The following is a 14,441-nucleotide window of genomic DNA, read 5'->3' as shown; positions in this document are numbered from 1 at the left end:
CAAAATTGATACTCTGGAAAATTATTTGGTTTTGAATAGTTGTTTTGCTTGATTAACATAGTGATTTGAGAAAGGCAGGAATAGTGATGATTTGTGCAGGAAACATTTTGCGAATGTTTGGGGATTCTGAAAAGTCACCTAATGTTTTGTTCTCATGATAGAATCTCTTTTTAATATTAACATTCTACCAAACTGAAGTAACTGTGAAAGTAATACCATGCAATCTAAATTCAGTGTCAGAGAAGAGAGATGGACAAGTCCTAGCTCTTCCTCAGAAACTTCTATACTAAAACTATTTCATGAATAGAATCCTGAATCTAATTTTTATGCATATATTTCTACTGAACCAGATATTCATAAAAGAGATGTTAGCTTCTAGTTCTGAGTTATTCTAACCTCTGATAGGGATATAATCTTTATTATCTTTTTTGGACATGGAAGTGACAGCAGCCTGTGCGATGTGGTCTTGAATATGTATGTCAGAAAACAGTCTGCCAGTTTTGATTTTAATGGACCAGTCCTACTTGAATTGACAGCTGAATGACATCAAATGGTGACAGCTGATGCCTCTTCCTGGAATGACTGCCTGCTAATCTAGTTTGGCTGTTTTCCCTTTAGTGAATTTGTTAGCTATTTAATGCAGCTCATATTTCCTAGCCTAACCTCCACTTTACTTTTAGTGCACTAAAACCCCCTTTTAGAGGATTACTTGTTAATAAACAAGACTGCCAGCAAGATGGTAGATTTGTTTAAAATACATAAAAATGGTTTCTTCCTTATGTTAGTCTAACAATGACTTTTCCTGTCTTGGCATGTATTAAAATGTCCAGATTCATTAAATGCTAAGCACATTTGTAAAGCTGTTGGGGGGGAATCTACTACAGTAGGTTTAATTTTTTTTGAATGATTTTTAACAAAATGAATCCACATGAAACCTGGAACCTTGTTTAGGTAATTTTTTGTATAACCATGGTCCTATATTTCGAACTTTTTGTTTATTTCTCTGAATAGAATGACTATTCATTCCACTTAAACTGTTTCCAAGGCATTTTCACCCAGATAAGTCAAAAGAGTTCATTGATTAAGAATGTGGGAATAAATGGAATTGTTAGGTCAGTATCAATCCCCAACCAAGAATTTTTCTCTCTCTCTACCCCAATCCTACCTCAGTCCTCTCCTCTGAGGAATGGATATGCCATTTTATTAGTATGAATTATCTGAGTGGAAAATGACTGACTGTTCCATGGTACAAGGTTGCAGGCTGTATAATGAATGGGTAAAACTAAGGTACAGTAAAAAAAAAATATTGAGAACAATGAAGTTACTGCCTTAGTTTGCCCTGTTCTGGACTAAAAGAAGTACTAATTGATTCTTTTTTCCCACCTATGACAATACATGTCTATTCGTTCACATAATACTGTCCTATGAATCTCTTTGTTAGACAAAGATGAATGTTCTAAGGATAATGGTGGATGTCAACATGAATGCATCAACACTATGGGAAGCTATGTGTGTCAGTGCCGAAATGGATTTGTGCTTCATGAGAATAAGCATGACTGCAAGGAAGGTAAGAGAAGTGCTTTCAGTTAGTAAATGATATTAGTAGTATAAAGAATTTGGATATAGAAATGTGACAGGAATATAACATTGGTGAACTTCAGTGCATAATCAAACCAGTCTTTCCCTGTCACATTCCTTGAGAACTTCAAAATCTAAGCCAATATCCCTGTCTTGTCCATTCTATAAACTCTTCAACTGCTTTGACTCTGTCTTGAATGTATTTTAAGTCCCTGCCATGATGTTAATACTTTAGACTTCATCATTACTCAAAACATTCTACTCTAAAATTCTCTTTTCTGGCAACAATGTTCTGTCCTAACTTTTTGTCCCATGTTCTCCTTATATATTTCATTTTTCCTTGAATTCATTGTCTTGTATCTATTCATTTCTTCCGTTTTGTCCTCTGAATCTGGCCTTACTTCCCTCTTTTCCTAGCTTTAATTTTATTTTTAATCATTCCAATAATGTGATTTTCCACCCTTGATTTCTTTGACCCTCCAAATTTCTTCTATTCTTTCACCTGAGTCTGAACAAACTTACCATCTTGTTGCTTTGAGACTCCTGACAGGATTATGGATTTAGAGTTAGAAGGAATTTTGGAGTGCATCTAGTCTAACAATCTTCATTTTCTAATAAAGCAAGGAGAAATTATTACTTAATAACAAGCAGAAACTGAATTTGAATATAGGTCCTCTGACCCCAAATCCATTTACCTCTACTGTAGCACATTTCTTCTTCTTGAGTGACTAAATTGACTTCTATGATTGTTTTTGCTTTTACCCAGCTATTTATCAAACTGGTATGAGACTCACAGTTCTTAAGCAGGAGGAAATTCAAGGTAACCTGTAGGGTGGGCTTAATCATATACCTTTAGGCATAAAAACACATGATCACAGAATGTAAATCCAGTAACTTGAGAGAATTTTGAATTAAAAAGAAATCTTTAATTAATTTACTTCACAAGACACTTTTCCTTATGCTAGTCAAAAATGTTCTGAGTTGTCATGCCGAATATTTTTCTCTTGGGCACAGTATTTTTCTGCTGGGACAAAGTAAACTGGTTCTTTAATACTTCTTCCCCATGGGAGTACTTTAAGACATCTGAAGAGAATTATTCTCCCTACTCACTGCCTCCTCATTAGGAGACAGCATGCATTAGAAAACTCTGAGAGTTGATTTTAGAGTCAGTAAAAACTAAGTTCAAGTCCTACTTTTGGCACTGGAAGTATAATCCTGGAATATCTGCTCTGTTATTTTAATTTACATTTTTACATTAAAAATATTGAATCCCAAATTCTCTTCCTCTAGTGTTTCTCCTGCTTACTGAAAAGTACTATGATACACATCATACATGTGAAATCTTTCATAGCACATTTCTGTATTAGCCATATCTCAAAAAAAGCAAGAAAAATAAAGAAAATGAGAAAATTTTATTTCAATTTGTCCTCAGACCTTATCAATTCTTTCTCTCGAGGAGGATAGCATTTTTCTTTATGTGTCATCCAAATTGTCTTGGATCCTGTATTGATTAGAGTAGTTAAGTTTTTCAGATCTGATCTTCGTTTCAATATTAATGTTTCTCTGTTCAATGATTTCCTGATTCTGTTCACTTCATTATGCATCAGTTCATATAGGTCTTCTAGGTTTTGTGAAACCACCCTCTTCATCATTTCTTATAACAAAATATTGTTCTATTACAATCATATCATAACTTATTAGGCAATCACTCCATTTCCAATTCTTTGTGACCACACAAAAAGAGTTATTATAAATATTTTTGTACATCTAAATCCTTTTCCGTTTCCTTGATGTTTTTGGGATACAGACCTAGTTGTTGTTTTGCTTAGTCAAGTAATCTGCAATTTTCCAAATTTTTCTTCAGCTCAGAACTTAATAAAAGGTTCATTAATTTCTTTATTTTCCAATATAGGCTCAAACTTTTGTTATTTTTGATAGTGGGGTGGTGACATGGATTTAAGTGAGGAAGGAATGTGCAAGGTCACCAGTCTGACTTTGTATCTTCCTCTGAAAACTGCCATTTCATTTATCAATTGAGGAATGGCACTTATTAAAAAAAAGTGACTCAATTTCCTATATATTTGAGTAATGAGGCCTTTGAGTAATTAGTTGTAAAATATTTGCTATTACTTCATTGTCCATGCTTCTATTATCTTTGACATCTTTTTTATCCTTTAGCAAAATGTAGTTTTCTTTATTATCTCTTTTAATTGGGTCTATTTTTATTTTTGCTTTGTCTGAGATGACCCATAATTAATGCTTCTTGCCTTTTTTTACTTCAGCTGGATTCTGCTAATGAATTTTGTTCCAGCCTCTTATTTTAACTTTGTCTGTGTGTCTTTCTATTTCAAGTGTGTCTCTTGAAAACAGCATATTGTTAGATTCTGGTTTCTAATCCATTCATGCTATACAATTTTATTTTTGGGTGAGTGCATCCCATTCACAATGACAACTACAGTTAACAGCTATGTTTTTTTCTCTTTCTTAACTCCTTCTGTTTAGTTGTCTCTTTTTGTTTCTGCACTGTTCCTCTTCTAAAGCTTGTTTTACTTCTGACTACTTCCTCCCAAAGAGGCAGTGATCTCTTTTATTACCTTTCCTTTCTTTTTTTCAACCTTCCTTGATCTTATCTTCTTCCCCTCCTATTTCCTTGTTGGGTATATATTTGTGTGTGTATGTGTGTGTGTGTGTGTGTGTGTGTGTGTGTGTGTGCGCGCATACATATACATACATATATATATATATATATATGTATACACACATACATATGCATGTATTCTGATGAGTTAGGTTCAAGAATTACCACTACCTATACTCCATTTAGCCATCCACTTTAAAAACTCTTCCTACTATGCCTCTTTTTTGTGACATGATTTTCCTCATTCTTTCTCCCCTTTCCTGCTTCTCCCAGTTCACCTATCTCCCCTTCATTTTATTTTTTAGAAATCATTCCATTTTATTTCCATGCCCCTTTTCTATAGATATACTTCTTCTAAGTACCCTAATTATGAAAAAGTTCTTAGAAGTCACTTTTATCCTTCTTCTACAAGGACTATAAACTTAATTTAGTATCTTTTGGTTACCCTTTCATGTTTCCTTCCTATGTGTCATTGGAGTCTTGTGTTTGAATATCAAGTTTCCTACATCATTCTGTTTATTCTCAAAAATGCTTGAAAGACTTTTATTTCATTAATTATTCATCTTCCCTGAAATATTATATTCATTTTTGTGGATATGTTATTATTCTTTGTAATCCTAGTTCCCATACCTTCTGGAATATCATATTTTAAACCCTATGCTTCTTTAAGATGGAAGCTGCTACATATTATGTCATCCTGACTATGATTTTATGGTTTTCGTTACTTATAACATTTTTGTTAGCACTTGGGAGTTCTGGAATTTGATTATCCTATTCCAGGGAGTTTTCATTTGGAGATCTTTTTCAAGAGATGAGTTACATTCTTTTAATTTGTTTTTTATCCTCTGGAATTAAATATTAGGGGAAGTTTTTCTTTATAATTTCATGATGAATGAGGTATATTATATATATATATATATATATATATATATATATATATATATATATATATATATATATTTAAATAAATCATGGTAGAGTCAAGGGGGGGGGAGAGGCAGAGCCAAGATAGTGGTGTGAGGGCAGGAATTCCTAGAAACTCATTCCCCCCAAAACTCCAAAAGCCATAAAATTATGACTCTAGCCAAAAATTTGGAGGGGCAACGCCTAAGAAAGACTGAATAGTGCAATTTCCCAGTGCAAGACAACTTGGAAGATCCATGGGAAAGGTCTGTTTTACGTGGACCAGGGACTGAAAAGGGCTGCAGTGCAGCTACCCCATGCTGGAGCAAAGCAACTTCAGCCTTCCAGAAATAGCCATGGGGCACCTGTATTCTTGGAGCCACCCTGGCAGCAGGGGTGGTTTTTGGAATTCTTGTCCTAGGGATCCCTGGGTATAACTTGAAGGTGCAGTGGAGAAATCTCTGCTGCATCAGAGTGAGCATGGAGCCCAGGCCAGTGCTGGCCTTGGAGCAGCTCTGTAGTGTGAATCTGCAGAGTCACCCAGCAACTGCTTCCAGAGCTCATGGTCTACGGATGGTAAGAGGATGGGGAGAGACTGCAAAGATCTTTATGCTATCCCTGGGGCAGGACTCTTCTGTTTGCCCACACTCAGTTCCAGCTCATAGTCATGGGCCCTATACCACCATAGAGAAGCAAAAACCCTCCTCACAGCTCCAGGGCAGAGGGGGAGGGCTTGTGGACATCCACAGACCAGAGTACAGTCCAGGTGAGCAAAAAGAGCCTCTCTTAAGACCTTGAAGGATTAGGGTCCAAAGATATATCCCCAAAACCTCTAAAAGCTTTGGGAAATGCAGTAAATCAATCATAGGCTGAGAAAATGAGCAAACAACAGAAAAATAAGAACTGACCATAGAAAATTACTTTGGTCCCTTGGAGGATCAAAATACACATCCTGAAGATGACAAATTCAAAGATTTTGTATCCAAAGTCTTCAATAGAAATAGGAAATGGCCTTGGGCTATGGAAGAGTTCAAAAAATATTTTGAAAAGCTAGTAAGGGAGATAGAGGGAAAATTGGGAAGAGAAATGACAGCAATGCAGGTAAATCATGAAAACTAAATCAGCAACTTGGTGAAGAAATTACAAAAAAATGAAGAACAAAATGTTTAAAACCAGTTTAGGTCAAATGGAAAAAGCAGCCCAAAAGACAAAATGAGAAGAATGCCTTAAAGAGATTTAAAAAATGTTCTCTGAAAATAATAACTCCTATTGTAGAATGGAGCTAAAGAAAGCTGATGATTTTTTGAGAAATCAAGAAACAATAAAAGAAACCCAAAAGTATGAAAAAATAGATGAAAAGGTGAGATATCTCATGGGGAAAAAACTGACCTAGAAAACAGATCCAGAAGAGATAATTTAAAAATTATTGGTCTACCTGAAAGTTATGACAAGGAAAAGAGCCTAGACTTCATTTTTCAAGAAATAATCTGTAGAGTCCTAGTTCTGGACTCTTTCAATCTTCCCCAGGCAACTGTTGGAGGGGAGGGAGACAAGGATTACAAAGGAGACAATGACTCCATCAAGATCCCCAAGTACTCTGTTTATTTATCAAAACACCAGTGCTTAAATACCTTTCCACTCTCTCATCCACTCCCACTCCTGTGGCAGTTAGGAAAACAAGGTTCTGATGCTCAAAGATACCAGGTAATGATAATCTACATACATAACAGTTCCCAACAATAATCCTGCAAAATTGCAGGGTAAAATAGAAATTGAGTAGATCCATTGATCACCTCCTGAAAGAGATGTCTGCAAAAAACTCCCAAGAATTCCCAAACTCCCAAGTCAAAGAGAAAAATACTACAAACTTCCAGAAAGAAATAATTCTATAGGGGCAGCTAGGTGGCGCAGTGGATAGAACACTGGCCTTGGAGTCAGGAGTGCCTGAGTTCAGATCTGGCCTCAGACATTTAGTGAATGCCTAGCCGTGTGGTCTTGGGCAAGCCACTTAACCTCATTGCCTTGAAAAATCTAAAAATAACAACAACAAAAAATAAAGCAATAAGAAATAATGCTATAGTCACAATTGCACAGGATTTGACAGCATCTGCATTAAGGGCTCATAGGGCTTGGAATATGATATTCTCAAAGTCAAAAAAGCTTGGTTTACAACTGAGAATCAAACACCCAGAAAAACTGAACATCCTTTTTCAGGGGAAAAGATGGACATTCAATGAAACAGGGGACTTTCAAACTTTCCTTTGAAATGACCAGAGCTGAACAGAAAGTTCGATCTCCAAGTACAGGACTCAGGTGAAGCATAGAAAGGGTGGATGGGAAGGAGGAATTAGGAGGAATTCAATGATACTGAAATGCACATATTCCTGAATGGGAAAAAGATACTGAAATTCATATGAACCTTCTTGTTTATAAGAGCATTTAGAAGGAACATATAGACAAGGTACAGGAAGGGTCAACTATAATGGTATAATATAGTATAAAGATGGAGTCAGTGGATGATAAAGGAAAGTACTAGTAGAATGTGAAAGGAGAGGAAGAATGGGTTAAAATATTTCATATAAAAGGTCAAAAAAAATTGCAATGGCAAAGAAGGGGAAAAGGCAAAGGGGAATGAGTGAGCTCTCATTCTTATCAGAAATGGCTCAGTGAAGAAATAACATTGCACACTCAATAGGATATAGAAGTCTGTATTGCCCTAGAGAAAAATGAGAGGAATGGAATGGGACAAGGGATAGGGTAGGGGAGGGGATGGGAGGAGTAGGTGATAGAAGAGAGGGAAAATCATGGGAGAGGGTAGTCAGATACAACACATTTCTGTGGAGGGTCAGGGTGAAAGGAGAAAGACAACAGAATAAATGGGGGTGGGGAGAACTAAAATGGAGGGAAATACAGTTAGTATTAGCAACTGTGGGTAAAGATATTCAAATAACTTGTCTGATGGTCTTATGATAAAGAAGGCAAGTCATCCCAAAGACAGTTTGTGGAATCTGAACACATACTGAAGTGCACTTTTCTCCCTCTCACTTCACTTCTCTAGAGATTCCTCTTTTTTGGGGGGAGAGGAGGCTTCTCTTTCACAATATGATTTTTGTAATAATATGAAATAATAAATAAATAAACAAACAAACAAACAAACAAATGGAAAAAATAATGATATATAGGTAGTCTAACAATTCTTAAAAGTATCTCTTTTTTTGACCTATTTTCTAGGTATACTTTTTTCCTGATGAGATATTTCATATTTTCTACATTTTAAATTCCTCTGTTTATTTATTGCTTATCTTAATGTCACATAAAGTTATAATGCCCAATTCTTGCTTAGTCCTAATTTTAATACATTATTTCCTTCAATGAGTTTTGTACTTTTTAAACTTTTAGTCAATTTTGTTTTTCATGGTTTTTTCTTCAGTGAGTGTTGATTCCTCTTTTTTATAAAAAAAATTATTTAAGGCAATGGGTTTGACTTGGCCAAGGTCACACAGCTAAACAATTATTAAGTGTTCCTGAGGCTGGATTTGAACTCAGGTCCCCCTGACTCCAGGGATAACTGCTCCTGTTACTTCCTCTTTAAGCATTAGGTCAGTTTTCTTTTAAGGTGTTATTCTCATCATTATTTTTTAATCCTAGTTTTACCAAGCTGTTAATTTTCTTTTCATAATTTTTTTGTATCACTTTTATTTCTTTTTATAATTTTTTCCTCTTTCCACTCATCTATTTCTTTAACTCTTCTAGGAACTCTTACTGGACTTGTATACAATTGGCATTTTTCTCTTAAGACTTTGCTTGTAGCTATTTTTACATTGTTTTCTTTTTCTGAGTTTTTATTTTTCGATTTCCTGCCACTTTAGTAGTTTTTAATGATCAAATTCTTTTTTTAATGTTGTTTTCTCATTTTTTTAACTTATCTTTTTACTTTGAGCTTTATGCTAAAGTTGAGTTCTGCTCACTTGGGAGCAGGGAGGTGCCATCTAAGGCTCCAGATGTTTTCTTACAGATATTTTAAAAGATAGTTTTGGTGGTCTGTAACCTTTCACTGTTTTCAAGGTGGTAACATCTAGGGAGAGCTGTGGTCATTGTTCTTCTGTTCTGTTCTCTGGTCTTTACCTATTCCCCTGCAGTTGCAAGTACTAGCACTCTTCTTTGGCCCTAGAACTGTGATCAGGTTCTCTGAATTCCTGCAGTCACAAGTACTAATGTTTCTTTTGGTATAGGGCTGCAACCCTATACACAACTCCCTTGTGACTGACCACAACACTCTTTACTCTTCCTCTCTGCCCTTGATCTGTGACCCTAAACTTCAGTTGGGCAAGAGTATTACCAAAGAGTGCCAGCAAAGGATCTCTAATTCTAAAAGCTTTCAAAGCTACTAACACCACCACCACCTCCATCAATGTCTCAACCACTCCCATGGCCCACTGTTGATGCTGTTGTCTCATGGAAGGCCTCTCACCCATAAACCTTTCCTGTTAACTGCCTAAGTTGTCTTAACCTAGAAAAATGTCTTACCTTGATCTATTTTTTGCTGGACGGCTACAGAATTTGATCTGAGATATTACATTAAATTTGGATATGATTGTTAGAGGATTTCAGTTGAATTTTTTATTCTGTTTAACCATCTTGCCTCAGTCCCCCAATGTGGAAATTTCTTAACCTTTCAGTGTCTCCCAAACAAATTTCTAATGCTATAAATTTTTGAAAAGGAGATTCTTTGCAATATTAAGAGGTGATTCCTTTCTTGGAGAACTCTTTACCCAGGAAATAAGAGGTTTGGTTTGAAACCAGCAAAGCAAAAGCACAATATACTTTTTCTTTTTCTTTTTTTTTTAATTTTTTTTTTTTGCGAGGTAAATGGGATTAAGTGGTATGCCCAAGGCCACACAGCTAGGTAATTATTAAGTGTCTGAGGATGGATTTGAACTCAGGTACTCCTGACTCCAGGGCTATTGCTCTATCTACTGCCCCCAATCTACTTTTTCTTAACTAAATATTCTCAAAGTCTTCAAATGAGTCTATTGTATAACTTTCATTTTCTTTAGCATTTATGACATAGTTGCCAAAAAGCTAACATTATTTTAAATTTCAGTTACAGACTAGGCAAAGTCATAATTTTGATGCATTTTGATCATTATTTGCAGTATTGAATTCCATTTTCAGTATCATGCTTTAGGATGGATATTAAGTAATTGCACTGAGTTGAGATGAGCACTAGATGAGCACTATTTAAGCTAATGTCATATAAAAATTGTTTTAAGGGTTGGGGTGAATAACCTAGAGAAGACACAATGTAGAATGTTAAGAGTCATCAAGCATCTGAAGAACTATTATATGGGAAAAGAATTACACTTGTACTGTTTGGCAGAAAAAGTCAAGGCAATGAGTAGAATTTTACTTGGTACGCATGCATTATTATTTCTTGACTATTATTGTTATTGTCCAAAAGTGGAATAGGCTGCTGCAGAAAGTTTTGGGTTTTTTGGGTTCTTTTTTAGTTTTTGCAAGGCAATGGGGTTAAGTGACTTGTCCAAGGCCACACAGTTAGGTGTCTGAGGCTGGATTTGGACTCTGGTACTCTTGACTGCAGGGCTTGTGCTCTATCACTGTGCCACCTAGCCATCCCTGCAGAAATTAAAAAAAAAAATTCATTGAAAGTATTCAAATTCATGCTAAATTTGTTCCCAAGGATGTAATAGAGGTGATTTCTTTTCAGAGATGTTAACTTATGACCTCTGAAATCATTCCTAACTCTGATATTTGATAATCTTTATTAAAGATTTTTGATGGCACATGTTTCTTTATATTCATATATTATATATAATATTTTATATATATATATATATATATATATATATATATATATATATATATATATATATACATAAGACACCATTGCTGTATCTGGAAATGCAAAGATAAAACATTTTCTTAATATCATAATTTCATATAGAGGATTTTATAAGTTAATGACCAGTTTTGATAGAAGACATGCTGTAAAAAGGTCAAATGAAAATCCCATTAAGGTTTCTTGGAGGAGGGAATACAAGATTTGAATACTGAAAAAAAAAAGAGAAGGATTTTACAAGGTCAGAATGAAGTACATTACTAGCATGGAAAATAGTCTGTGAATAGGTCGATCCTAGAAGAAAATGCTTCAAGATTTTTATAATAGAAAGGCTTGATTTTGAATCTTACCTTAGCAACTCTCTAGTTGTGTGATTATAGACTAGTCATAAGCCTCCTTTGGGTCTCACTGCCTTTACAAAATGAGGATGTTACAGTTATGTCATCCATTGTACCACCTATTTATCATTCCTTTTTTCATGTGATTGTTGCAATGTTTGACTAACAAATATAATGTGTTTTTTAGTTGAAAACAGAAATTAATATTAAACTATGAATATTTTAATTTAGAAAAGTATAAGAATGTATAATTTATGATAGGGCCTAATGTATTATAAAGCTGAAGGTTAGGTTGTAGCCATATTTGGGAGACTAAGGAGTTTTGTTTTTCCTCTATGGAAGGTCATTAAACTTTTTAATCTCTGAAAAATTTTTATTTTTCATTGTTTGGACTATCAACACTTCTGGACACATTTTATCTTATCAGCATCTCTTTTTAAATGTAGATATATTATTCCAGATATGGTCTGATTAAAACATATAATAGTAGAATGAATATTATTATTTTTTACTATAGTATTATTGATCCAATGCAAAATTCCCTTAATTTTCAGGATATATTTTATATTATTGGGCAGTAAAACTGTTTCGTCATTAACATGAATTACTTTCTGACTATATTTGCCTTATCTTATATTTGGTTTGTTGCTACATTGTTGACCCTAAATATAGATTTTTACATTCTTCCATATTAAATTATTTCATTAATTTCTCTAAACTACAACTACTAAAGATTTTGGGAGTCTTGGGAATCCTATCATTCCTTGTTTTAGCCATTTATTTTAGCTTTCTATCACTTAGGAATTGATAGAGATTCTATTTATTTCTTCATCCAAATTATTGATATTACTGTGGACAATTCATGCTTTTGGCACTTGCTTTGGAGTCAGAAAGACCTAAGTTCAAACATGACCTCTGACGTTGGCCTTGACATTTACTGGTTGTGTGATCATAGACAAGTCACTTAACCCTGATTGCCTCTCATCCAGGGCTATTTCCAGTCATCCTGATTTCTACCCAGCCATTGGGTCCAGATGGCTCTTGGCAGGAGAGAGGGGGAGGGAGCGGGGGTGGGGGGGGAGAATGTGAGGCTGGTGCCTTAGCACAGCATCCCTCACTCAGATTCAATTAATGTGCTTGTCATGACATCACCTCACTGATGGCATATTCTTCTTTGAGAATGAAGGACAAATATTACCTTAATTATCATGTTAAAACTGTTGAACAAAACTGGGTCAAGGTAAAAAGAGACCTCTAGCATTTTTTAGGACTTTTCTCTAGGTTCATATTATTCCATTGATCAAGGTCCCTGGGGTCTTGTTGGCCAGCAAATTCAAAATTCTGCAAGATACAATATCATCAATTTTCAGCTCTTCATTTTGGCTATTGGGATATTATGAGAAACTTAATGAAATACTGTGAAGAAATCAAATAATATATTATATCTGCAAAATTCCTCTTAGGAATGTCTAACATTTTCATCAAAAAATTCAGTGAGGATAAGCCTAGAATGTCTCATTCTTAATGTTATCACTCTTACTATTCACAAGCAAACTTTTAAATAAATATTTTATTTTAAAATTTTATTGAGGCCAATAGAGACATCTTCCTAAGTCTTTTTGAAGGGAGAAAATTTCACATTAGATTTGTATTTTTACAGGCAAATTTTCTTTTGGATATAGGCATGAAATATTTAGAAGTATTTTTCTAATTATAAATTTTATTATAAATATTCAAAAATTAGCTTCTTCTCTTTAATACTGAAAATATCCTGGTAGAACAAATCTGACAGGTAGCAAGGCATAATAGAGCGAAAAAAGATCTGGGTACAATTCCTTTCTAATTACTAGCCTGACTAGGTAACACTAGCCTGACAATGTTGTGGTAAGCCCTAAATTTCATATGTGTACTAAATATTTTTATGTGAAATGATCTATTTGGGACCACAATTTTTCATGATGATAAAACATTAAAATAATGGGATGCATTATTTTAATGTTTTATTATCATGAAAAATTGTGGTTCCAAATAGATCATTTCACATAAAATGCACCTACAAAGTACTGCAGAGGAGACTACAATTACAACAAGCAGATCAAGAACAACAGCAAATTTCACTAGCTTTATATACACTGTAAGATTTGCTGTTATGGTCTTTTAAGTATACAAATTGTCTGAGATAATTGGAATGCCATTTTAATCTTGTTCAATTTAATACAAAGTTCAGTTTCTGGATGTAGTAAGAACTTAGTTAATCATTTCTAATTATTATGCTATTCAGTAATTCATTTTGGGGAGAAGCTTTATTAAATAATGGATAGAGAATTAGCCCTGGAGTCAGCAAGACTTGGAGTTCAGTTGCTAACTCTATCACATTCTAGATCTGTGACCCTAGGCAAGACCCTTCTCCTCTTCTTGTTCCAGTCATCTCTCCAAGGCTCAAAGGCAATCTAATTTGGTAGTGGCAGCTTTCTTAGAGGGACTTCTTCATATAATCACAGTCCTCCCCGATACACACATACAAAAGCAAAAAAAAAAAAAAGAAAAAAATTAGCCCCAACTTTATTTCCCATTAGACCATGTATGTAGAATGCTTCATAATTATGCAGCACAATATAAATGAATTGTCATGATCCTTATTCATTTGAAGAGAGCAAGGTGGTTCAGTGGGAAGAATCCTGACCCTGTTGTCAGGAAGACAAGTTCAAATCCAGGCATTCACTTGCTGTGTGACCCTAATCCATTTAAATTCTCTTTTCTTAGTTTCCTCAACTGTAAATGGGGAATAGTAACAGCTGTATAAAGACATTCACACCAGACCTGATACACACTCCTCCTGATTAATTTAGCTCATATATCTGCCTTTGAGTTGAAGAAAACCATACCTGCTAATATAATGTGGGTGAAAAACTGAAGAATGTATCTTACGGATAATAGCTCTTTTAGTAAAACTATAGGCAAATTGTCTCTCAGTCCAGTATATAAATTATTTATCATTCTCTGTATGAATGAACTCAAATGAGTTTATTCTTTTTTGTTTATAGTGCTGCTCAACATGGCTTATATACACTTATATGTTGATTTTCTTGTTCTTTTCTTTTAAAGTTTAAGAACTTTCCTAAAC

General features: G+C 34.6%; 1 protein-coding gene across 1 annotated transcript in view; it reads left to right on the top strand.

The window, feature by feature from the left end:
• Nucleotides 1-14,441, top strand: part of TLL1 (tolloid like 1) — a 292,559-nt gene that overhangs the window by 232,369 nt on the left and 45,749 nt on the right. Inside the window, exon 17 of the mRNA XM_074229005.1 lies at nucleotides 1,442-1,567. Coding sequence (XP_074085106.1) covers nucleotides 1,442-1,567 — 126 coding nt within the window. The remainder of the gene's footprint in view (nucleotides 1-1,441; nucleotides 1,568-14,441) is intronic.

This window comes from Macrotis lagotis, chromosome 3 (genome assembly GCF_037893015.1).
Source record: "Macrotis lagotis isolate mMagLag1 chromosome 3, bilby.v1.9.chrom.fasta, whole genome shotgun sequence".
Taxonomy (NCBI): Eukaryota; Metazoa; Chordata; class Mammalia; order Peramelemorphia; family Peramelidae; genus Macrotis; species Macrotis lagotis.
Note: the sequence above shows the minus strand (reverse complement) of the source record. Positions and strands in the feature narration are given on the sequence as shown.